Source organism: Centropristis striata, chromosome 11 (genome assembly GCF_030273125.1).
Source record: "Centropristis striata isolate RG_2023a ecotype Rhode Island chromosome 11, C.striata_1.0, whole genome shotgun sequence".
NCBI lineage: Eukaryota > Metazoa > Chordata > Actinopteri > Perciformes > Serranidae > Centropristis > Centropristis striata.
In genome coordinates, this window is record NC_081527.1 from 8,586,425 (window position 1) to 8,611,637 (window position 25,213).

The window sequence follows — 25,213 nt, forward strand, 5'->3', positions numbered from 1 at the left end:
TTTTAACGTTGCAGAAACTTATAGTTGACCAAGCCTTGCAATAACCTTAGTACAATGCAATGACAATATGTTATATATATATTAGGGTCGGGACTTTAACCCGTTAATAAAGATTAATTAATTACACAAAAATTAACTCATTAAAAAAATTGACGCATTTTAATCGCACTTATTTTTGCACCGCGGAACGTTTCTCATTGGATGAGTTTCAGGCGGACCGATTATACTGGAGCACCAACTAGCGTTGATGAGTTCAGACAACAACAAACCACAGTGAACATGAAGGAAGAAGCTGATGAGACCTTTGGTTGGCCCCGTGGATGATGGGACATTTAGTTACTAAAAACCAACGGATGGAAGCGTCGATAAGAGCATGGTTGTGTTGCTATGCAACAAGGTATTCACATATCACCCAGCACATCCAGCCTCAAGTATCACCTCAATGCTAAACATATAACAGCTAGCGGCTAGTGTGGTAGCTAGCGTGGATTGTGTTTTAATTAAAAAACCTAAAAAGTCTACCTACCTTTAGGCTACCTGAATTTATGAAATGTACTATATTTCTAAATATGCTATTGCTACACTTTATGGCAAAAATTGCACTGGTCTGTTGGACTTGAAGAAAAATAAACAATATTTTTGTTGCTTAAGCTTATGTATTCAGTCATTATTCAATGGTATACTAAAAATCCACATGAAAAAAATTACTTCTCACTGTTCTCAGGTCAAATATTTATATGTGATTAAAATGCAATTAATTTTGATTAATTCATTACAAAGCCTCTAATTAATTAGATTATTTGGTAACGCTTTATAATAAGGTCCTTAATGAATAATAAGGCATTGTTCTCGCTTTAGATCCGGTAGTTGCAAAAAGCATAGCTAACTTATAGTTAACTTATAATAGATGAGCAATAAAGTATATTTTAATATCAATAAGCAAACAAAATAAGATTAATAAAGGCATGGCAAAGACATAATGGGTAGGTCATGGGTGTTTGTAATGCCATTATTAACACTTATATAAGCTTATAAACACACAATAATGTTAATAAGCCTCTTGAAAGGACTTACAAGGGCCTTATTACTTGTTAATTAATGGTTATTACAAGGACCTTAATATAAAGCGTTACCGATTTTTTTTTTATCAAGTCCCGGCCCTAATATATATCTTATGCACTTGCTCTTGCATCACCCCAGTCCTGTAAACATCAGTTTCTCTGGTTAGCTCTTTAGCTGCGGCTCGCCCTGCCCAGTCTGACGTCATAGGTGACCATGTGGAAGTTGTCCCAGGCGAACAGCTTCCTCTGGGCGTGGTTGTAGTCCACCATGCTGTTGTAGCGGTACTTGTTCTTGAAAGGCACAGCAACAGCCCGCCCCGCCCCGGTGGCTGTGTCAAACACATAGTTGACGGTGGTGTTGGCTGCAGTGTAGCTGGCCACCGTGTACAACCGTCCACACACCATGAAAGCGTTGGCCACCGTGTTCTTCCTGATGTTGGTCTCCCAGCTCTTCTTCACCTCCAGGCTCTTGGGGTCCAGCTGGGAAATCACAATCGCACCCTTGGCCTTGCTGGTGCTGTAGATTGCCCACAGTCCCTGTTCGTCCGCCGCCAGGTCGATGTCGGTGTAGCCGCCCCAGGAGTAAGGGTGCTGGCCGTGGAAGCCGGCGTGAGGCAGCTCCCGGCGTGAAGCGAGGCTCTCAGAGGTCAGGTCGTAGCGGATCAGGGTGCGGCTGCGTTTTCGTTGGTAGTAAAGAGAGCCACGGTAGATGGTTGCCCCCGTGCTCTCCATAGGGTCAGGCAGGACCAGGACCTTCATAGGGAAGCCTTGGGATAACTGCTCCATGTCTTCATATGCAAAGAGCTGACGGACATCTTTACCCACTGTGTCCATACGCCACACAGTCTTGTTGTCGTAGTGGGGGCCCTGAGGCTCCGGATCCTGCATCCACACTCCATACTTCCCTGTCATAGTGTCGGCCTTCCTGTGCAACACAGGATCTCCCACTGACTGCAGCTCCCCACAGCCTGGAGGTTAAAAAAAAAGACAGTGACCAATTATGCTTGTTCTTATTTTCTGTGTCCGAAATCCTTGCATGCAAAAACCTCAACAATGGAAAAAAGGTGTGTCTAAAAACAAGATAAAAACACTAAATCTGAGGGAAATTATCTTGCTGCATGGACAGATAATTTCACTTGACAAGATTTCTTGATTGTTAAATCTAGAAATAAGCATGTTGAACACTTAAAATAAGAAATTAACTCTTAAAACAAGATAAATTATCTAACACTTCTAAATCTAAGTTTGTTTGTTTTTTATCTTGGTAAGAAACAAATAATTTGCAGTGCAATTAACGCTTAATTTCAAACAGTTTTTTTACTCTCGGCTCAAGCTGACATCAGCTCGTGACAGATTTCTATATATAGTCATCTGCTCCGGGCACGTTACTGCAGTGTTTACATTACATACACTGCTACATGTAGCTACATGCTAATGTCAGGACAACCTGTAATCTTGGTTGCTAATGTTGTTCATTTCTCCCCAGTTTCAGATTATATTCCTACTGTCACACCTTTGATTGTGTAGTTTTTGTTTTGTAGCTTTTATTTTTCATGGTAGAAAGTGCCGCTAAAGTTCATGGTATGTTTTATACATTTACAGTGCTTCTGATGATACTAATTTGCACCAATGCCCAACCACCATCACTAGGCCAAATTAGCTACATTGGCATCAGTAAAAGCCCAAACTTCACCTGTGAAAGTGTGATTTCCATTAGGAATGAGATGGGATGCTGGAACCTCAGTAACCTCTGCCTTCATCTCCTGATATGCACCATTCCCCAAATCTGTAGGGTCTGCAAGAGACAGAGTGAAGAGAAATACAGTCATGGAAAAAAGTATTAGAGCATCCATTGTTTTCTTCATTTTCTTGTTCATTTTAATGCCTGGTACAATTAAAGGTACATTTCTTTGGACAAATATAATGATAACAACAAAACAGCTGATAAGAGTTTAATTTGAGAGCTGTTATCTAGACATTTTCCATGGTTTTCTTGGCAATAACCAAAACCATTATCAAGAAAAACATAGAAAATGGCTAGATATCAGCTCTTAAATTAAACTCTTATCAGCTGTTTTGTTGTAATCATTATATTTGTCCAAAGAAATGTACCTTTAATTGTACCAGGCATTAAAATTAGCAAAAAAATGAAAGAAAACAAGGGTGGTCTAATATTTTTTTCCATGACTGTATGTGTAAGGAAGAAACATAGAACACAAAAATACAGACTGGGAAAGAAAAATGCCAAATTATGGATATATTGGTAATCAACAGTTAAACTGTAGACCCAACACACAAAGTCAACTTCAAAGTCTGAGTGTCTGGTTTATTTTGCTGGGAGCACAGCAGGTTCCCTCTGTAACTCTGCTATTGCTCTCCTGAAAATGATCAGACGCACATAAACAGACATGCATGAGTGGCAAAGTCATAAAAGAAGAGTCTGTGTTGTAAATTCCAGTCCCCTTACTTAACGTGGTACAGCTAACTGCAACCTGACCTGTTACCCCTGGAGACTTTTCATAGACCTCAGTTAAACCTCTGAAGTCCAGGAGATTTTGGTTGAAATTTGTCAACTTCCTATGCATTTGTTTCTGTCTCTGTTCAGCATCTTTCAGTCTGTCCTTACATCACATGCATGGCTCCTTTTTTCTCCACACAAACTTGGCTATCAGTCAGATTTTTCATTTTATTTTAATTAACAAAGTATAAAGCTGCCAGGAACCCAAAATACAAACAAAAGACAGGTTTCTATGGAAATGTACCTTTTTTTTTTTCTTTTTTTTTTACCATTAATACACAGAAAAGCAGCAGAAAAATAAATACATAATAAAACTACAAAACAGTCTATTTGCATGTAAATTAAAAATAGTAGTAGTTTTCATTGCAGAAAGAAAATTCACATTGTAAAAATGGTCTAGAAACATAAATGGCACACTGTGAAAGCTCCTATGATTGAACTTTCAACTGGCTTTCTCAGCTTGTCTACATATCATATAAAAATAAAGTTATTACTGTAAATAAAACATGTTGATTTTCAATAAATAGATGGACTCCAGAGGGTTAGCCACAAACACATTCATCAGAAAAACAAAAAGCATCAACGAAGAAGAGCAGCAGAATATCTGGTAACGCTTTATAATAAGGTCCTTAATAACCATTAATTAACAAGTAATAAGGCATTTTTCTCGCTTTAGATCCGGTAGTTGCAAAAAGCATAGTTAACTTATAGTTAACTTATAATAGATGAGCAATAAAGTATATTTTAATATCAATAAGCAAACAAAATAAGATTAATAAAGGCATGGCAAAGACATAATGGGTGGGTCATGGGTGTTTGTAATGCCATTATTAACACTTATATAAGCTTATAAACACACAATAATGATAATAAGCATCTTGTAAGGACTTACAAGGGCCTTGTTACTTGTTAATTAATGGTTATTACAAGGACCTTAACCCATAAGAACCCAGACCCAGTTATCCTTAAAGGAAAGTTATGGGGGATATACCACCATTTCTGATGTGTTTTCAAAAACACTATCCCTAAATGTCAAAGATCTGTGATGTGACATAAACATTACATTGGGCGCTTATAGTATTTATGTTTATAATATTTATGTTTATAATATTTCGTATTTTAAAATAAAAAAAAACTAGACACAAATTTGCCTTTTTCTCAGCATCTCCACAACATCTATCAAATTTGTGACATTATTAGTTCTGTTTAACAAATTATTTTTTAGATTTGTTTTAAAGTAGCATAATAATAATAATAATAAATCGATAATAAATACATACAAATAACCATGTGTCTTTTTGTTTATCAAAATTGTGACTTTAATTTGTTCAGGAAATATGGTCAAAACAAGTTAAATGCAATACAGGACACCCTATTAATGGATTAGAATTGTTAAATGGGTTTAAACTTAGCCTAGTAACAAAAAATAGAAGATTTAACGTGTTTGTTACACAGGTGTCACCATGGGTTCTTATGGGTTAATATAAAGCGTTACCAAATGTCTTTGTGTTTCTACACTTGCTGATGTACATACCACTAGCAGGTGTGTTTTTTTCATGCTGGGTCCCTCCTGAGGTGTGTGTGTGCTGGCAGGGTGTCTCTCTGAGGCTCTCTGCCTCCCGGCTCAGCTCGGCCAGCCTCCTCTGCAGCTCCTGGGCCTGGCCGCTCAGATGCTCCTTGTCCTTCTGAAGCTGGTTTCTTTCCCTCGTCACCTGGGAATAAGCTTCTTGGAGACCCTCTCCACCGTTAGAACCGACCCCAGTCCTGGCGCCTCCATCCATGCCCGCTATTAGACGGCTGACCAAAGCCTCCAGTAGGGTGACCCGGGACAGGACTCCATCCATCTCTGGTTTCATGCTTCTCTCAGGGCAGCTGGACTCCTGAGGGCTGGCCACGGTGAAGGTGTAGTGGCAGCGCCCGGCGTGGTCGTTGCTATGGCGGAGGGAGGCTCGGTCTTGGGCCTGACTCAGTGTGACGGAACTAAAGCAGGACAGACTCAAGAACAACACCTGGAGCCACATTTTGGAGGGTCAGACTGAGTTGATGATCTTCTGATTTTGGGAACTTTTGTAATTGTTTATCCTCTTCTGTTCAGTAGAAAGGGTTTCCAATTGATTTATTTATTTGTTTTCTTTCTTCAGCTGGTCTTGTTCACCTGAGTGTCCGTGGTCAGTGCAGGTCAGTGTCTGAATCCCAGCAATGCTGAGAGTAGGATATATATACAGTGAACTGTCAGAGAGTGGGAGGGGACTAGGAGTGTGACAGGGAGGGAAATAGCCGAGGGGGGGTTGTGGAGTTTGTGTGTAAAGACCCATGTGTGTCTTCTTTTTGGTGGTCGTGGAGAAAGGTATACTAAAAGCGACAAACTACATGATAATCACACAGTATCAGAGGAAAAGTATGCGATCTGATGTTTGTTTTTTCCTGTCGAGCTTCTTTAATTGTGTCTCTGCAGGTTGTTTTGACTAGACAGCTTGTCTTTATGTGTCTACTGGCTGTCAGCTGCTGTGCTGTTTTCTTCCTCTGTAACTGATAGTTTTGCTATTAAAACCACCATTTCATTAACCACAAACTTAGTTAATGACCTCGGTATGGGGTGAAATATTGGTTCCAGGCAAATGTGTAGCAACACTGTAAACAATTGTCTTGTACATTAACAGTAGAATACTGGCAGCAGGGTTGCCAGAATTCTACTGTTAATTTTTCAGTTCCTCTACTGTTATTTACAGTATGGTACTGTGATAAAACCACATACTGAATTACAGTACAATCCTGCATTTCATTGATTTTTTTTTTTTTTTTACAGTAGACTAAAACACAGTATTGTGCTGAAGCTAGTTGCAATTTTGTTGCAGTATACAATGCAGTCATTTTTTGTAAATAGAGCTTATTACTGTCTGAAAGCCAATTACTACGAATTAAGCGCTGTTTTCTCTGTGACCTCAGTAATTTTAATATATATACTGAATGAGTTAGTTAAGTAAAATACAGCCATTAAAAATGTGTACAATATATGTTTGTCTGTTTACCCTATGTTTTTGTTATTTACTTTGTGAATATATACCTTGAAAAAAAAAAGGGGGGTGGGGGGGGGGTGCAAGGTACAATATTGTAAAGAAAACGAAATGACTCATTATGTTTGTGAAAGTAAGAAGCCTTGCAATAAAGTATAAAAAAAATGTATACAAGAAGACACTTAAAAAATATATCATATATATATATATATATATATATATATATATATATATATATATGATATATTTTATGGGAAATGGCAAGCTCCCTACAAATATTGCCCAGAATGCATTGTTTTCTACAGTATAATACCTTTTTAATGTTGATGTTACTGTCATAATTTGGCTGTTTTCTTACAGCAATCTGTTACAGTGAATCTAGGAATCTGAAGCCACCATTCTCCAACCAGGCTCAACAGAAAGGCCACATGGTCCCTCAAAGGACCAGAGTACACACTGGTACACATCTCTCCCCTCCACAGCTGGGCAGGATGTTTGGCACAGGAGGATAGGCACATCCCCACATGGGAATATTTATTTTGTTATACTGTTTTGTTTACTGCATGCCATTTTATTTGGGTGTTCAATTCTCTTGGGAAATAGGGAAAAAAAGAGCTACAATTCATCCTGAGGTGCACATGAATGAATATGTGTGCCAAGTTTCATGGCAATCCATCCAGCGTTTTACTCAGAAACACAAACCTATTTATCATGAATGTCTCAACAAAATGTTTGTGCCAATCCATCAAGTAGATAGTAGAGATATTTCTCAGGATAAAAAAAACTGCTGGTGCTGCTTTCATGACATCATAGATATCTGTAGCACGTTTCATGGCAGTCGATCGGACGGTTGTTGAGGCGTTTCACCAAAGAACCAAAATGTCGGTACAAGAAATGTCTGAGTATCAACACATGATCAATAATCAATATCCTTTATTTAACCAGGTAAAAAAAAAAAAAAAATTGATATCAGGGCTGGGCCATATGGACCAAAAGTCATATCCTGATATATTCGATATATGTCCCGATATTTTTATCACAGAGTGAGAGCAAATGTTCAGTCAAAGTCAAAGCTAAATATGACATGTCACAAGTAGTTTTATTGAAAACATTTATTTAAGTGAACATAAATACTGTATAACAACAGGAGTACCTTTTTAAGTGCACATTTAAATTAAAAATATCTTTAATAAAAATACCCTATGAAATAAAATAGGCCAATCTTTTCCTCAAATAAATATATTTATAGGAGAAAAGAATAATGAACATTACAAAATAACTAAATATGACAAACCCTGGTAAGGGCAGCATTTATATATATAGAAAGGATTTTAAAAAACAACAACTATATCGATATATGCGAAATGGTCTCTGACCTGTCCAAGACGGCAGCACAAAAACTTAACGGTTACGCCAAACACACAAGACACAAATAAAATACAGTCACACACTACAAGAAAAACAAGAATTGGATGACATGATTACACAGAGCAATCACAATATCTAATTGAGCTTATTTCTCTGTCTTTTAAAATGAAAAAAAAAAGCCTTTTTGCCCAATTCAGTTCTGACCTGCATCTGAATGAAGTCCTGAGAGCGCAGGCCATATTGTCTGAGGTTTCTACACATGTGTAAACACAAATATGTAGGCAGAAGTCCAAGAATAGATTTATAAATAAAAGTCAGCCAGTGAGAGAGTCTACAGACAAAGATGGACAATGTGTGACAGCATATAAGGAACAGTGATGTACACGATAGCTGCAACCAGTAATAAAACACAAAGCATAATGGTATACAGTATCCAATCTATCTATTAAAGCAAGAAGCGTCTGTGTGTGTGTCTTGCGCATGGCACGAAGGTGTGCATCCTCGATTTTGAAGATTTTTGAATTCATTTTTAAAACAAAATATCATTATTTACGTAGGACGTGTTGCACTGTTTCCGATCGGACGCCTTTTAGAGGAGCTCCGCCCCATTGTGTGATAGGCCCACACCTGGTCAGTAACACAATTCACTCTGGATTTCCACCCTGACTCATCTCAGTCTATTTAGCCTACCTATCTTTAGGAGTTTTAAAGCGCGCTACAAGGTTTTATTTTCCAATAACATTCAAATAGTTTCCAGTGAATATCAGTGTTCGATGTGTATGTGCTGGATGGTGTGGTACCTTATGAAAAGTAAGTGTTTTATGGAGTTGCAGACGTTGTAGTGGTCTACATGTAATGTGCAAATTCTATTGTTAGCGATTCGCTACTTAATCTCCCACTATACGAATACATACTTCCTACAGGCACTGCACTAGTTTCTTTAAAAACTGATCAGGAGCATTTGTAAAAAGCAGGTCTCCATGACAAAATGTCATAGCAATTTGGCCAAAAGTAGTTGAGATATGAGATGAGTTTTGGACTGTTTGTCCAACCGACAAACACATTGACTGACATTGCCAAACCCCTGGAGCCACGCCGCGAGCACGGCTTAAAACCTGGATTAAAAGGCTAAGCATAAAAGCCCCGGATTTTTATTTGACTGGACACATTATAGTGGAAACGAAACCCTTTTTTATAATGAAACCCATCCCCTCAGGCTTTCTTTTCTCTATTTACAGGAGGCAAGCGGCCCACCTGTGTTCTAACTGTCTCCATGTGGTCTGGGACTTGGTCTGGTTCTGTGCTGAACAGAAGGCAAAAAGCAAAAACATCACCACTGGATGGCTACACATGTGTATCCATTGTAAGTGTGCAAAAAGCTTTTTGGTCTTTGAGCAGGTAAAATTTTAACCTGATCCTCTTCACTGTCCTTTGCTTTTGTCTTTTCTTTGCTTTGACTGCCCTGTGTAACAACATATTCCATATAAATACCAACAGTAATGAACCAGTTTACCCTAAAAAGCAGCTTGCAGTGCACATCTGTGTTTGGTTCCACAAGATCAAACTGCTGCATAGTTGACCTGTACCTTTTTACAGCCCATGGAAAGTCACCAGTGTATTCCCCAATGTTTTTACCACAGAGGCGTGTTACTCTTATGTAACATAACGACTCAGACAACCTGTGAAAAGAGAACAGGGGGCCATAACATGCACACAACCTCTTTCACAGAAGTTCTCTCTATATACAGAAGCTCTACTGGGAGCCCGACTCAATGTTTGTCTGCTAAAGTACTCAACATGCTTTGAGCTAAGGATACTGGGACTCTGTATGGCTACATTAATCAACAGTATGTTTTATGTTTATGTCTCCTAAAATGTCACAATGACACTAGAGAGTGCTCCAGTGCTGAGCAGATTTGTCAGTACAGAAAGCAAAACTACAACAAAGTAACAGAAATTGAACATTTTCCACAACGCTGTGTCCACCATGGCCAGTTACAAGCTCACAAACCTCATGACTCACCTTTCTGATACTGATAACTAATAGGGATAGGAAGAATTAATCGATGATCGATTAACAGTCGTTAAGAATTTGGTCGTTAAGAATTTGGTCGTTCATGTGGAATTTTTAATCGATCTGTGTATTTTTTAATTTTAATTTTATCTCTCACTGCGTATCAGTATCACTGAACTGAAACAAGGCCGAGCGTTCAGTTCTGCGGTCGTACGTCAATAAGCCAACGAGCTGAGAATTAAGTTGGATAAAGCTACAGTTTGCAACCTGAAAGTTGCAATAACAATTATAAAACACACAGTAATACAAGAGTATTCATTTGAGAAAAACTAGCTTACTGTATCAAACCTTGCTAGCATGAATTACTAGTTTTAATTTGATCCATAACTTATTTAAACACACTTAAATATGCAAGATTAGTGTGAAAACTAACCTCATGCCTCTTCGGGGGCTAAAACATAAATCATTGAACTCCTTGACGTTATCTTTACAGTTTAATCTCAGTTGATTTAGTTTTAGGATTGACAGGAAGTCTCTTTTCGTCCTTTCAAAATAAAAGTGTCCGCAATCAAAACAGGCTTTTGCACAGTACTGCATATATATCTTTTATTTTGCCCACCTATGCATGCAGCGATTAATCGATTAATTGATCATTAACATTATAGATAATCAAGTTGTCAGGTTTCTTCCAAAAGCCCATCCCTAATATCAAACATAATACACTGTAGCATGCATCAAGTTCTCAGAAAAATTTTAGCTGTTTGTAATAAATAACAAATCAGTACTAAACATGAAATCATAGTTATTTTTGCAGTTATTTCAAAGTAAAATCCCACATTTATTGGCTGCTCTTGATATCCACTTTTAAGTTCTGAAGGGTCTTTTACTGCTGTATTTGTTTGATTATGAATTCCATCATGTTATGCAACAGGAAACAGTGAGGAGGGGGCCATCGGCATCACAGCAGAGAAACAAAACCGATGAGAGGAACAGACGTGAAAAATGAAATGCTCAGCATCAGAACTGTTTACACAGCAGCAGCTACAATCTGATCAGTGATTTGGTAGGAGTCAGGCAGAATGGATTTATAGGGCAGGGAAGTGGGTTCGGTGGCTGTTTAGATGACGTGCTCGTTGTCTCACACTGAGTCATAAAGACACTGACAACATAAGTTTCCGTTGGCCAATGAAAACAAATTTGAGCAACGCCAACACAGAACAATCATTGGCTCTCCAGACGTGCATTTACAGGTGTGAGGTGTTGCGTAATGTGCTTTTAGGTGGGTGTCTGTCTGGCTTGTAGATTTGCCATTTAGACATGAAGCAGTGAGCGCTTAGTGGTTTAACACCCTTTAGCACATGGGTCTCAAAGTTGCGGCCCACGGGCCAATTGCGACCCTCGTGACGATATTTTGTGGCCCTCACCTTGATATGAAAGTAAATGGCACTTTACCGTGTTGTGTGTGGAAGGTCCCTTTATTGCTCCAGCTGGAGCTTTGTTTCACTTGTTTCTATGACGACGATAACAAAAAGAAAGGCAGCTGCTACCGGAGCGTTTATTATCTGCCGTGTTGTTGTTACCGCAAGAAGTGGAAATGTTATCTAATGTAATTTTGTGTCTTTTTTTGTAATTTTGTGTATTTTTTGGGTCATTTTATGTATTTTTTGGGTCATTTTGTGTATTTTTTGGTCATTTTGTGTCTTTTTAAACTAATTTAGTGTTTTTCAGTCATTTTGTGTCTTTTTTTGTTCATTTTGTGTCTTTCTTTGGTCATTTTGTGTCTTTTTTGGTCATTTTGTGTCTTTTTTAAGTAATTTAGTTTTTTTATGTCATTTTGTGTCTTTTTTGAGTAATTTTTGTCCTTTTTTTGGTCATTTTGTGTCCTTTTTAGTAATTTTGTGTATTTTGTGGGTCATTTTGTGTCTTTTTTGGACATTTTGTATCTTTCTTTAGTAATTTTGTGTCTTTTTTGGTCATTTTGTGTCTTTTTTAAGTAATTTAGTTTTTTTCTGTCATTTTGTGTCTTTTTTAAAAGTAATTTTGTGTCTTTTTTGGTCATTTAGATACTGCCTCCAGCGGCCCCCGGGTAATTGGAGTTTGAGACCCCTGCTTTAGCACAACCTCCTACCTCAATATATGTTTGTATTTTTACAAACAAGCCTCAATGGTCAGACTAGAAGCTTGAGCCTGAGTTAAAGTTTATGAGACACAATGGGAAGGAAAGTGAAACAGTCTTTTCACATGTTGAGAGCTACCGAACTCAAGTGGGTCATTGGGTTTGATTCATTCTAATGGCATAGAATGAAAACAAGTGTGGGGGGGTCAGTGTGAAGTGTTTCTGAGAAAAGCATTAAAATGGCGTGCTGTGTGCTGTGACTGTGGGGGTATAATCACAGTGGATCACACGCCTACACACACGAAACCTCAGCCTCACAGCGGCTCAGTGGGTGTTGTTTGGTCTCTGACAGCTCAATACAGGTGTTACACCAGAGCGTCTCATTACTGATACAGACATGGCACCACAGTGTCCTTTGTGGAAAACACAGACAGTCACACAAACAGATCAGATGCAACTGACAAAGCATGGCAGTGATGCAACCTACGTATTTAACACTTAGTGTCTGTTATAAGTCTTTCCGAGGAACAATCGGCCTCGCAGGAAGTGATGCTGCTCTTAAAGGTCTCATGAAATGGTTTCATCACTTGATTAATGTCACTTGTTTTGTGTGTGGTGTAATTTGATAAAAATCAGTCCAAAGCACTAACTAATGGACTATAAGGTTTAATTTGACTGGACAGCAGAAAATAATCTTTGATGATTTTATTGTTGGGATTTTTATCTACCAGAGCTACGTTAGATCAAAGTGACATTTTCTTATCTATTTTGATAATAATAATAATGAAAAGCAGGCAAACCCCGCTGTACACATATACACACAAAATAAAATGAAATAAATAAAAATTAAAATAAAAAGTTAACATACATAAACGTACATAAATATGAAATAACAATTACAACAAATAATAAAAAATAATAATTGTTACACTCAATAGGCTTACAGATAAATATAATCTACTGTTGCTTGAGAAAGTCCATTACAGGTGTCCACACCTCTTTAAATTCTTGCACTTTACCCCTAATTACATAGGTTAGCTTTTCTAATGTAACACACATTGCCATTTCTCTAATCCAATCCTGTATTTTTATTGCTCTTAATGCACTTTTATGTGAAGCACTTTGGTGTGGCTCGGCCGTCTGTAAATACGCTATAACAATAAAAACTTACACTGTAAAAAAAGATAAACAATAGCTACTCAATAAAATTGAGGCAACAGATTGCAAGCAATAATTTTGATTAAATCTAACTACATTACAAGTTCAGTTAATAACAACTTAAAAGGAAGTGTGTGTCAATTAAAAACTGACTACCAGTAATTCTATTGAGTTGGATTCATTCAAAATTGTCTTGATTTAGAATTACATATACTTAAAGATTATATTTAATGTGATCAAAATAAGTAGATTCCATCTCAAACATTTTTATATTAAAGTTAGTTAAACAACTGCCTCAACATCAAGGACGCATTTATATTTCATACATTTTATCAAATATATTAAGTAAAATAAAATGACTTCAGAATAAATGTATTACAGTGTACTTGACTTGACTTGACTCAGGTTGTCAGTTAGCTCCACCCTCTCTCAGCCACATATGGTCACTTCCTGTTCCAAAAAACACAGCGAAAATCCCAAACTCAAGGCTTGTATCCCCTGAGAATTGCCTCCCATAGCTGATGTTCGTGTCTGTCTTTTGTGACATTGTGTCATCTAATTACACAGTGTAGCCGCAAAATCATGAAACTCCTGCACATTGTAATTCCAGTAATATTTGTCAGAGCATCACCCTCCAGGAATGTTGTTTTTATAAGTATGGGTTTATAGGATTCCTCTGGTTCTAATACGCACATTCGGCAGTTTCAGAAAATTCCTCTGTTTTTCCTACCAACAACACATTCCATCATTCCATCTGTGTGTGAGTGTGTGTGAGTGACTTGGCTGTTTAAAGGTGTGTGTTACGTAATGGGGCCACTGTTTTTCCCTCATCGATGACAGTTAACAACAGGGCCTTTCCACTGTGGTGCAAGCCAAGCTAAGATTTAGCAACTCTGCCACCAAACTATCTAAAAAGAGGAAAAAGAAATAAAGTGAGTAGGTTCATTAACCCTCTGGAGTCTCCAAAAGCTCCAAATCATGACTCCTTCATCACATCCAGACTAGAAAACAAAGCAGCGTGGAGCCCTACTGTAAATTTACCTCTTAAGTTCTGGCTGTAAACTCCATGAGGCCAGTTTCAGTTTGATGATGATATACCAAGTAAAACTGGAGACAAGGTTAAATATATTTAGTATAAAATGATAGAACTGGATGTAACCCTCTTATGTGTTATATTTGACACATTTGTTCACATTTGCAACATTTAAAATTCTTTATTGAGCATGATAGTGTTTTGAAAGTAAAAAAAAAGATTCAAAATCACATTTTATGTTGGACTAAAGGACTAAAAAAGACACAAAATGACACAAAAAAAGACACAAAAAGACACAAAATGACCAAAAAAAGACACAAAATGACTAAAAAATTCCCAAAATGACCAATATTGTTACACTAAACAAGACACAACTAAAATAGAGTCACACTAGAATAAAAACCAGAGTTGGATGACACACAATCACAAGATGACATTTATGTTGGTTTTTCTTTGTTTCTTTTTGGTTCAAAATGTTGATCCAGTAAATCAGAATAAAAAATAAATTATTATTAGGTCATATAGGTGAGGTTGCGCTGGAAAAAAGAAAAACCAACATGGCATTTAAACTTTTTTAAGTGGTGTATACAGGCAGGATGAAAAGGATTCAAAAATGGACAAAATAGCCCAAGACTCCAATATTTCCCTAAAACAGTCAAGCCATAAATACTTTGAAACCTTGCACAACTCAAACACTGGTCTGTTTTAATCTTTAGATGACAGAAGTCCACATATTCCTCTGTAGCTCATCTCAGTGGCCTTGTAATCTCATTTAAGAAAGGAAGAAAGGGCGAGGTCAGGTGAATTCCTTCCCTGTAAGCAGATTTAAATCTATAGCTATATTAAATTCAACAGCTGTGTCTGCAGGACTGTCTGTGACTTCTTCTTGTGCTCTGCTGAAAAGAAAACAGTGACCTTATTGGCAGCAGCAGCAGCTCATGTTGTGGTAGCGCTCAGACCGGACACAGTCAGTCCTTTACTGGGCTCAGACAGCACGTCCTGTCCAAACACACTGCTGCACCGGAGCATGGGTAATGGATGATTCAGGGCAGTGATGGAGTGGTGCATTGAGACAAACATGTTGATAACTACTCTTCCTGGCGGCCTTCCTTTAACCCTATGGAGTCTTTTGTCCATTTTTAATCTTTTTATTGTCTTTTCATGTCTTTGTAATTCATTTTGTGTCTTTTTTTAGTCATTTGGTGTCTTTTTGTGTCTTTTTTTTAGTCATTTTATGTCTTTTTGTGTCTTTTTTTAGTCATTTTGTGTCTTTTTTTAGTCATTTTGTGTCTTTTTGTGTCTTTTTTTAGTCATTTGGTGTCTTTTGTGTCTTTTTTTAGTTATTTTGTGTCTCTTTTTGGTCATTTTGTGTCTTTTTTTTAGTCATTTGGTGTCTTTTTGTGTCTTTTTTTAGTAATTTTATGTCTTTTTGTGTCTTTTTTTAGTCATTTTGTGTCTTTTTTTGGTCATTTTGTGTCTTTTTTAGTCCTTTAGTCCAACATAAAATGTCATTTTGAATCTTTTTTTTACTTTCAAAACACTATCATGGTCAATAAAGAATTTAGACAGACAGCACCGTCCTGTCCAAACACACTGCTGCACCGGAGTATGGGTAATGGATGATTCAGGGCAGTGATGGAGTGGTGCATTGAGGCCAACATGTTGATAACTACTCTTCCTGGCGGCCTTCCTTTAAACCTATGGAGTCTTGGGCTATTTTGTCCAATTTTAATCTTTTTCATGTCTTTTCATGTCTTTGTAATTCATTTTGTGTCTTTTTTTAGTCATTTGGTGTCTTTTCGTGTCATTTTTTAGTCATTGTATGTCTTTTTGTGTCTTATTTTAGTCATTTTGTATCTTTTTTTAGTCATTTGGTGTCTTTTTTTAGTCATTTGGTGTCTTTTTTTAGTCATTTGGTGCCTTTTTGTGTCTTTTTTGTCATTTTGTGTCTTTTTTTAGTCATTTTATGTCTTTTTGTGTCTTTTTTTAGTCATTTTGTGTCTTTTTTGGTCATTTTGTGTCTTTTTTAGTCCCTTAGTCCAAGATAAAATGTGATTTTGAATCTTTTTTTACTTTCAAAACACTATCATGCTCAATAAAGAATTTAGACAGACAGCACCGTCCTGTCCAAACACACTGCTGCACCGGAGCATGGGTAATGGATGATTCAGGGCAGTGATGGAGTGGTGCATTGAGACCAACATGTTGATAACTACTCTTCCTGGCGGCCTTCCTTTAAACCTGATGCCAATAATGTGTTTTCCGACAGAACTCCACCATCTGTCTTAAAACACACCCACACACCCACAAGCACAATGTCTTGAATGATTCCACTATGTTTTTTGGTGGATGTTTATATTTTTTTTTTACCTTTATCCATCCACCTGAGGAAACCTACAGTACTGTACAATCTACACTCTGTTACTTTACCATTAACAAACTAATACATTATAATTAATAGTTTATAAATAGTTTTAGTTGCACTCATTATAACATTTTTAACACCATATTAAGTATGTTAATGATTTCAAAATGATTTATATACCTTTAAGAAATTGGTTGAAAACATTTAAACATTAAATATGTATAGCACTTATTAAATGGTTAATAATTAGTATATAAACCATTCATAAACAAGTTGGTTATTGTAAAGTGTTACCGAAAAGACTGTGTCCTCACAGGTATAGTAGTACAAATACAGTCATGTAAAGAAAACATTAGAACGCACTTGTTTTCTTCAATTTCTTGTTTATTTTAATGCCTGGTACAACTAAAGGTACATTTGTTTGGACAAATATATCTATGGCTGATATCTAGCCATTTTCCATGGTTTTCTTGATAATGATTTTGGTTATTATCAAGAAAACCATGGAAAATGTCTAGATATCAGCTCTTAAATTAAACTCTTGTAAGCTATTTTTGTTGTTATTGTTATATTTGTCCAGGCATTAAAATGAAGAAAACATTGGTCTAATATTTTTTTCCATGGCTGTATATGTACTTCACCATATTTCAGAGGTAGTACATTTTGCCATACTAAATCATGAGTGTTTAAAATATGATCCACTGGTTTACTACAGTATATTTAACTACAACATTGGGAAGTAGCTCAAATTAGATCCAACTGGACAAGAAGACCACATTCCACATCTAAATACTGCTGATACAGAGCTGCATCAGTTATAACAATCTGATTGGTGGATCTCTGTTGAAACATCCTAATTATAAAACAGAAAGTTCTGGTCTTGGTCAGCTCTAACTTTATATAATCAAACGTAAACATTGCACAATTAATGGTGATATCCAGATATATGATATATGTTAATCTTTAAGCATGATATTTGCTGCTTCTGTGTTGCTGCATCTGTGTGTTGCCTGGCAACCATCCTGCTAAGTGTCACTGCAGAACAACATTGTTGGCAGAAGAATTAATAGTTGTTAATTAAATATTGCACTTTTAAGTTGCTGTGTGATTATTTTTTACCTAACCTCGCCAGGTAGCTTTATGTAGTCACTGTTTTGTAAAAGCAATAAGACACGAGAGGCCGTTTGGTTTATAGTTATTTTAGAATTCCTTATAGCTGTTTTAAAATCGCTGTAAACCATCATCTACAATTGTCCAAGGGCCAGACTTTTTCTCGGCAGACACTGTGGGGAGCCCGACTTTCAAATAAAGAAAATATAATGTACCTGAGCCTAGTTAGCCTCTCATTGTTTGATATTTGCACTCTCCTAATAAAGGTGTGCTTTTTTTTACTTAAGACAAGATAAGACAGAACTTTATTAATTCTGAAGGAAATTCGGGTTCCAGATTGCTTCAAAGTAAAAAAAAAAAACAATTTCAATCAATCAAATCAATCACACTATAGGATAATATAATTTAAAAAATGAACAAAATAGATAACAACAACAATATATAATATACATATAACAATATAAAAATAAAAACAAAGTGTCAAATAAAGTGAAAGTAATTATTTGCCTATATCAGTGTCAGCAGACTATAAAAAAACATGGGAAATCCAATATGATAACTGGATACTTAACAAGAAAATGCTTTCGCAAATGCTTTTAGCCAATGAGGCATTTCACTGAGGAGTGATGGTAAAGAACTATGATTATAAAGACATCATTGTAAATATGCCAGAATGCATTTTTTTCTGTTATTCTGCAGGAAGCTTTGACGGACTGTATGTGACCTGCGGGCTTTAGGATTTAATATCATCGAGCAGGGATGGGCAACTGGAGGCCCGGGGGCCGCATACAGCCCGCACCCTCACTCTCACTTGAAGTGGCCCTCAGTACAACTACATGCATTTGAGCATGAAATCTGTGCAGTGCAGTGTAAAAATGCACAAAATTACTGCAATTAATGTTGGTCTGCTGTTCTTGCACTGAAAAAAAAAGAAATCACAGTAATTGGTTATTTTTTATTTGCTTCAAACCTTTTGTATTCCTATTTACACTGTTATACACTGCGAATTATTTGGTTCTTAAGATAAAACAAACTTAGATTTAGAAGTGTTAGATAATTTATCTTGTTTTAAGAGTTAATTTCTTCTTTTAAGCATTCAACATGCTTATTTCTAGATTTAATAATCTTAATTCAAGAAATCTTGTCAAGTGAAATTATCTGTCGATGCAGCAAGATCATTTCCCTCAGATTTAGTGTTTTTATCTTGTTTTTAGACACACCTTTTTTGCAGTGTACATGCATTTTAGCATGAAATATGTTAAGTTAATGCACTGTAAATATATTTAAAATTGCAGTTTCATCATATCTGGTGAAGTGCACGGTCCTATATGTGGCCCTGTGGTAGTGTCCATGAAAAATTGTGGCCCCCTCCAGCATTTAAGTTGCCCATCCCTGACATAGAGTCATTATAGAGTATGATATATTATATTCTGTCACCTGCCAAACTGTTACTGTTCATTTTTCTTCTTCTTTATTAAATGTAGGCTTCAGTTAGGCCCCCTGTGCGAGTAGCAGGGACATCCCTAGAATATTTGGCCTCCCTGAAAACATCCCACAGACACTTCTGACACAATAAATATAAAGTGTAATTTGTGGGATGACCCGGGGACCCTGTCCAGCAGCTCTGAGGCCCCCTGAATCATCCAAGGCCTCATTTTAACGATGTCCCAGCTGTGGGTGGACAGGTCATCGTTGAAGTGACTGCCAGCTCCTGGTCTAAAACAGGCCCACCTATATTTTTGAGCCTTAAATACTGACCTGGACACCAACTCTCCTGTTACCTCAGATACCTCAGGAAACAGGATCTTTGGCAGCAGATGAAAGGGAGAGAGAGAGAGAGAGAGAGAGAGAGAGAGAGAGAGAGAGAGAGAGAGAGAGAGAGAGAGAGAGTTGGAGAGTTGGATTGATGTTGATGTTACTGGATACTTCTGCTCACACATCCTGTCTCTGTCAGGTAAGGTCACAGGGGTTGAGTTGTCCCGTCAGACTGTTTTAACGTCAGTATAACTCTTCATAATATCCTGACCATGGATATGGTTACCAGTGGTAGAATGTAAATAAGTACATATACTCAAGTACTGTATTTAAGTACAATTTTAAGTAACTTTTTACTTACTCCTCTACATTTTGGGGTAAATACTGTACTTTTTACTTCACTACATTTAGCTGCCAGCTTTAGTTACTTTCAGTTAAATAGATCATAACAAATATGACCTATTTAAAGTGATTAGACATCCTTTTATTTTCTTTATTAAACTCATAACAGTATATTAAGTAGTTAAAATGAGCCCTATCTTTACAAAATTAAAAGCTGCCTACGTAAATGATTCAATACAAATAATCTAATATTATATTTAGAATATATAAAACAATCTGAGTGGGTTCATTCTGCATAATGAGTACTTTTACTTTTGATACTTTCAGTACTTTTTGATGCTGATACTTTTGTACTTTTACTTCAGTTAGTTTTAAATGCAGGACTTTTCCTTGTAGTGGGGTAAAGTCGCAGTGTGGTATTAGTACTTTTATTAAAGTAAGGGGCACTTCAAAGCAAAATTTACATAGGCCTACTTTTCCCTTATTGTGATTGTATTGAAATTAAATATTAAATATTCTACTACCCATTTCTTTTCATTTTCTAACGGGTATTCTGGTCTTTTCGTGGCATTTATCAAATGGGCCTAAATCTGTCCTGAAAGCAAAGCTGCAGTGGTAAGGCCGTTACTGCCACCTAGTGGTCCTCCAGCCCACTGCAACATGACTAGACCCATCTCCAGAGGCCTGACCATAATGAAAAGGCCAAATACTCACTAAATCGATCAGATTTGACTGACACGGGCAGATGGAGAGGGGGGGGGGCACAGAGCTCTGCCTGTTATGTCCTCGATGCATATCAGGCCGCTTTCCAACCTCCTTGCAGAGGGGCTTGATGAGCTAATTAGATCTCTCCTCACAGATCATGTAATGATAGTGGATGTGGATGAGAGACACTTGTGATCCGGCACAGAGGTTGTCCTGACAGAGGTTAAGGCAGAATGGCAGCGTCCTTTCCGCATGACCGCCTCCGCCAGCCTCGGCCTGCAGTGACAATCTGGGACCGAGCATCTCACTTTTGTGTCCAGTTTAAGCAAAAAAACCCTTCTGGGCTTTATGTTTTCAAACGTAAGGTCACAGTCACAAAGGATGCAGCTCATCACCAAATGCGCAAAGCAAGGCGACATTAAAAGACTGCCATGGCCTGTACCATGTATGAAACAGTAGTGTTGTACGGAATTTACGACAGCTGGTTTCAGCTCCTACTGCAGGGATCTGAAGGAGCGCATCCACCTCTTCTGTTGCAGCGATGCGCAGCCGTGCCGCATGACTCACAACGGCAGAAATGGCACGGATGTAAACAGGGGGCGGGTTCAGGTAGACCTAACCTGCACCCGTCCGGCCAATCGGAGCGCCGTGTTCCTCTGCCTCCTCTCCAATCCCGCGGTTTTCATTGGTCCTCCGCCGCGTCGGTATCGTGCGAGAGCGAGGCGCAGCTTCGCAATTACACCGCGGAACGGAGGAGAGGGGGGAAAAAATGATTAATCTGTCAAAGGCGAATTTGTGTTCGGGATGAGACCGCTCTGACATTCAGCCGACCGGAACGAAGCCCACAGGCGAACACAATTAATGCACAGGAATTTGAGATCAAGCTGATGCACCGCCATAGCAGGTGGTGCTTGTATAATCGTCCGGGGTCTTGTCACTTGTCTTTGCTGCCTGATCTGCGCGTCGTTTCAGCACTGGACAGCGACCGTCGGACACTGAAAACACTGAGGGAATCCTGAGGCGGGGTAAGCGCACAATAACGCACAGATTATTATAATGATATAACATCAGTGGACACTGTGTTCTATTGGTTATCATCGTGTATCTGCATGGTGCGATCGATGCTTTGTTTTGCCTTTATTAAGTGTTATTCGCGTGTGATTTGTGGAGCCTCGCGCGCAAAGGTCCGCTCAGTGATCCTATATGGACCGTGTAGGGCTCCACTCACCAAATGCCCTTGAAAGTATAGGCTTCGTGCTGCTCGCTGTGTATATGTGTGTTTGTGTGTGTGCAATAGAGAGAGAGGTTATGGTGGTTGTGTGGTAAGCAACTGCGCAATTGTCTGTCCCTGTCTGTTCACATCTCTTTTCTCTCTCTCGCTCTCTCTCTCTTTCTCTCTCTCTCTCTCCTCTGCTTCCACAGTCGGTCCGACCCTCGCTTGGCTCGGGGCAATGCGCGGCTAGATGACTTCACTACATCAACAAGCACCGCGGTATCCTGGACTAATATAGCAGCGCCACACCCCCACCCCACCCCCCTCTCCTCTCTCTCCATTTCCATTCGCTGATCCCGAGTCCACCCGTCTAAAGGCACCATGGGAAACCGTGGCATGGAGGACCTAATCCCGCTGGTCAACAAGCTGCAGGATGCCTTCAGCTCCATCGGTCAGGCCTGCAACCTGGACCTGCCGCAGATCGCAGTGGTCGGCGGTCAGAGTGCAGGGAAGAGCTCCGTGCTGGAGAACTTTGTAGGCAGGTAAAATTGACCACCACAAATAGGATAATCCCTACTCTGGTTAACCTTGAGGATGACATAAGAGGCCTATCTCTCTGTGCAGAGCTCAAACCATCTCTCGCCAGCTTAAAGTCACTGCTGTTGCACCTTGGGATGAGCAGAGACCTTCACCTATGTTATGTTCAGTGTATTTGTCTCGTGGCTACTGACAGAGGAGAGAAGCGGTATTTGGGTTACAGCAGCACCGTGGGGATTTCAGCCCAATCAGCACCGACTGCAGCCTGGCTTCTTCACAGTCCTAGAAATATCCATCCTTTTATAGTTCCCAAGCATCCTTTGGAAGACATTAATATGCGGTTGACCCCATAAATATGATAGTCATGTTCTGTGTTATATAAAATACAGATAGCAGAGCCGCATCGCCGCATGTAACCATTTTAAAAACACCCTCCTACGGTAATACATGTCAGCTCCCACTCCTGGAAGCACACATGAATATTCATCATCTCGCCCTGGATTCTGGTCACTTTCAACAAATAAATTATGAGCAGATGATATTTTTTTAAAGAGTGAACAATCAAGTAATTCAACCAGGAGTGTGATTTTGTTGTTAGCATCAATTCTTCTAAAAAAAAAAAGAAAAAAGAAAAAGGATCACAAGTCCCACACATCCCACAACAACTGCCCAGTAGCTGCTTTTGTCTGCTCAATAATATGATTCCATTCTGTTTTATAGCCGTGCATTTCAAAGAGGTGGACGATTTTGTTTTAATGGGGGCTGGTTTAATGTCAGAAATTGCTATAAAATGTTCTGTAAGTGATTCCCTTATAAAAGCATTCCAGTTGCTGCTGCAGCGTCTATGCCAGTTTATATAATGTTATAAGTTGAAGTGTCACCACCAATTTTAGACTTAAAGGTCAGTTTGCTCTTCTGTGGCTCGGGAGGGAGCTTTGTAACATCTGATTAAGAAGCCCTCATAATGTCTTCAGGGTTATTTATAATGATGTCACCAGGGTTGTGTGAGCAAGGCTTATGACTCTAAATATTTGTTAGAAAACAGACATTATAAACTGAGGATAGTTAGAATGTCTCGGCCTCTGCTGCTTAAATTTTGACCTCTGTTTGTCACCATGATTCAGTCTGTCCCTGACAAATTGTCTTTAGTAGCCATTCTTCCGGACATGTTTTTATGCGCCTTTTAAAGTATCACATTAGAAAAGCTGAATAGATACAGATAGATGAATAACGTTTTTATGCTTGTTTGAGGTGGGTTTTGCCTTTGTATCGCATGAAAACATGGTCAATACTAGCCGAGATGCAGAAAAGATTAAAACTGGCCCAATCTCAGTGTTTCTCTTGTAGATGGGATAGGTTTCCAATTCACATTCTCTCCTTCTTCTTCTCTTTTTACTGGTTGATCACAGCCTTGTGTCGCCTAAATCACCATCTTCTAATAAAACTAGTTTGTTCACCCCAAACCAGGTGATGGAAATGGGCCTTATTTCGCTTTTCTATTTGTGATATTTCAAAAGTTCTCTTAAAATTGGCTTTACAATTGAATGGAACATGGCTACTGTGACCAAATACTTCCTTTCTTGTGGTGTTTTATCATGCATGTGTGCAGTCCCAGATGGATGCATTGATTTTGTCCTGTTCCCTCATTGAGAGTCGTGATGCTGAGTAATGGTCCATCTGTCCAGCACTGGCTCTGCACAACGCTGAATGGCCAAGTAGTGGGCTTGTCTTTTTTTTTTTCTTTTTTTTTTTAAACTCATGCCACTTGAGGGAGCTCCGGTGGTCGATATGTGTTAATAAGGTTTTCTCGGATCAGACCTGTAGCATGGGAGGTGAATGTGATGGCTGTCAGGTTTGTGGCATGCATGCAAAAAACAAGTTGGTGTGGAGCCCCTCAGGAAATGGTGAAGTCATGTTTTTTTAAATGAGAGAGCTGCTTCTCAGCGGTGCAGCTTCTTATTTTAACCTGTTGATCGTCAGGTCAGACGGTTTTGTACTGTTGTAGCACTTAGTTGCAGCAAGCAGTTGTTGTTGCTGCTGTGTTTTAAAATGGGCCCCATTCCACTCACATTAAACTGGTGTAAAGCAAGCCAGATTAGTGACATTAAAGCGTCTACAGTAGCTGGCATGCCATTATATAGGGTATAATTATAATAAATCTGCGCTTCAAGAGTTCAAAAGAAAAAGGCTTTAAGATGAAGATATCATTATGACACCGATATCCATGCCTACACTCTTTGATAAATGTTCACATTGACTGTGCTTGTGATTGGCTGTTTTCCTCAGGGACTTTCTGCCCCGTGGATCTGGTATTGTCACCCGCAGGCCCCTGGTTCTGCAGCTTATCAGTGCCTCTGCAGGTGGGCGCACACACATTTTACACACCCACACACACTAGCATGCACACATACACACAAATACAGACCCTTTTTTAAAATTCTGTTGGTTTTTTTTCTCTCCTGGCGTTTTTCCCTCTCCCACTGGCATTATTTTTTCTCTCAGACACATGCAGCACTGCTACCACTAATCCCAGTTATATATCTTTATTTTCATCCTCTCAGAATGGGCTGAGTTCCTCCATTGCAAAGGGAAGAAGTTCACAGACTTCGATGAGGTTCGTGGAGAGATCGAAGCAGAGACGGACCGTCTCACGGGGGCCAACAAAGGCATATCTCCTGTCCCCATCAACCTGCGGGTTTACTCCCCTCACGGTGCGAACACATTAACCAGTTTTCTTTCTTTCACTGTCAAGTAACAGCACACAATAACACTTGTGCATCAAGATAGACTGTGATAAGCTGTGAGTCATCATACTCTCCCTCTTTTAATTATTAGCTGGCAGAAAAGGTTCTTAGAAACTGGGTTGTTGGAAACAAAAATGTGTTTTTTATAGTAAAATAATTC

At 38.5% G+C, this 25,213-nt stretch overlaps 2 protein-coding genes across 2 annotated transcripts in view; one reads left to right on the forward strand and one right to left on the reverse strand.

The window, feature by feature from the left end:
* Positions 1-1,232: 1,232 nt before the first annotated feature.
* Positions 1,233-5,721, reverse strand: LOC131979822 (myocilin-like). The gene is made up of 3 exons (XM_059343863.1): positions 5,114-5,721; positions 2,755-2,856; positions 1,233-2,029 (listed from the first exon to the last, which is right to left on the reverse strand). The coding sequence occupies exons 1-3, from the start codon at positions 5,598-5,600 to the stop codon at positions 1,233-1,235; spliced, it is 1,386 nt and encodes a 461-aa protein (XP_059199846.1). The 5' UTR covers positions 5,601-5,721.
* A 15,587-nt stretch (positions 5,722-21,308) lies between these two features.
* Positions 21,309-25,213, forward strand: part of dnm3b (dynamin 3b) — a 29,952-nt gene continuing 26,047 nt past the window's right edge. The window contains exons 1-4 of the mRNA XM_059343862.1: positions 21,309-21,584; positions 21,982-22,314; positions 24,596-24,669; positions 24,871-25,020. Of these exons, the coding sequence (XP_059199845.1) occupies positions 22,154-22,314; positions 24,596-24,669; positions 24,871-25,020 (385 nt within the window). The 5' untranslated portion in view covers positions 21,309-21,584; positions 21,982-22,153. The remainder of the gene's footprint in view (positions 21,585-21,981; positions 22,315-24,595; positions 24,670-24,870; positions 25,021-25,213) is intronic.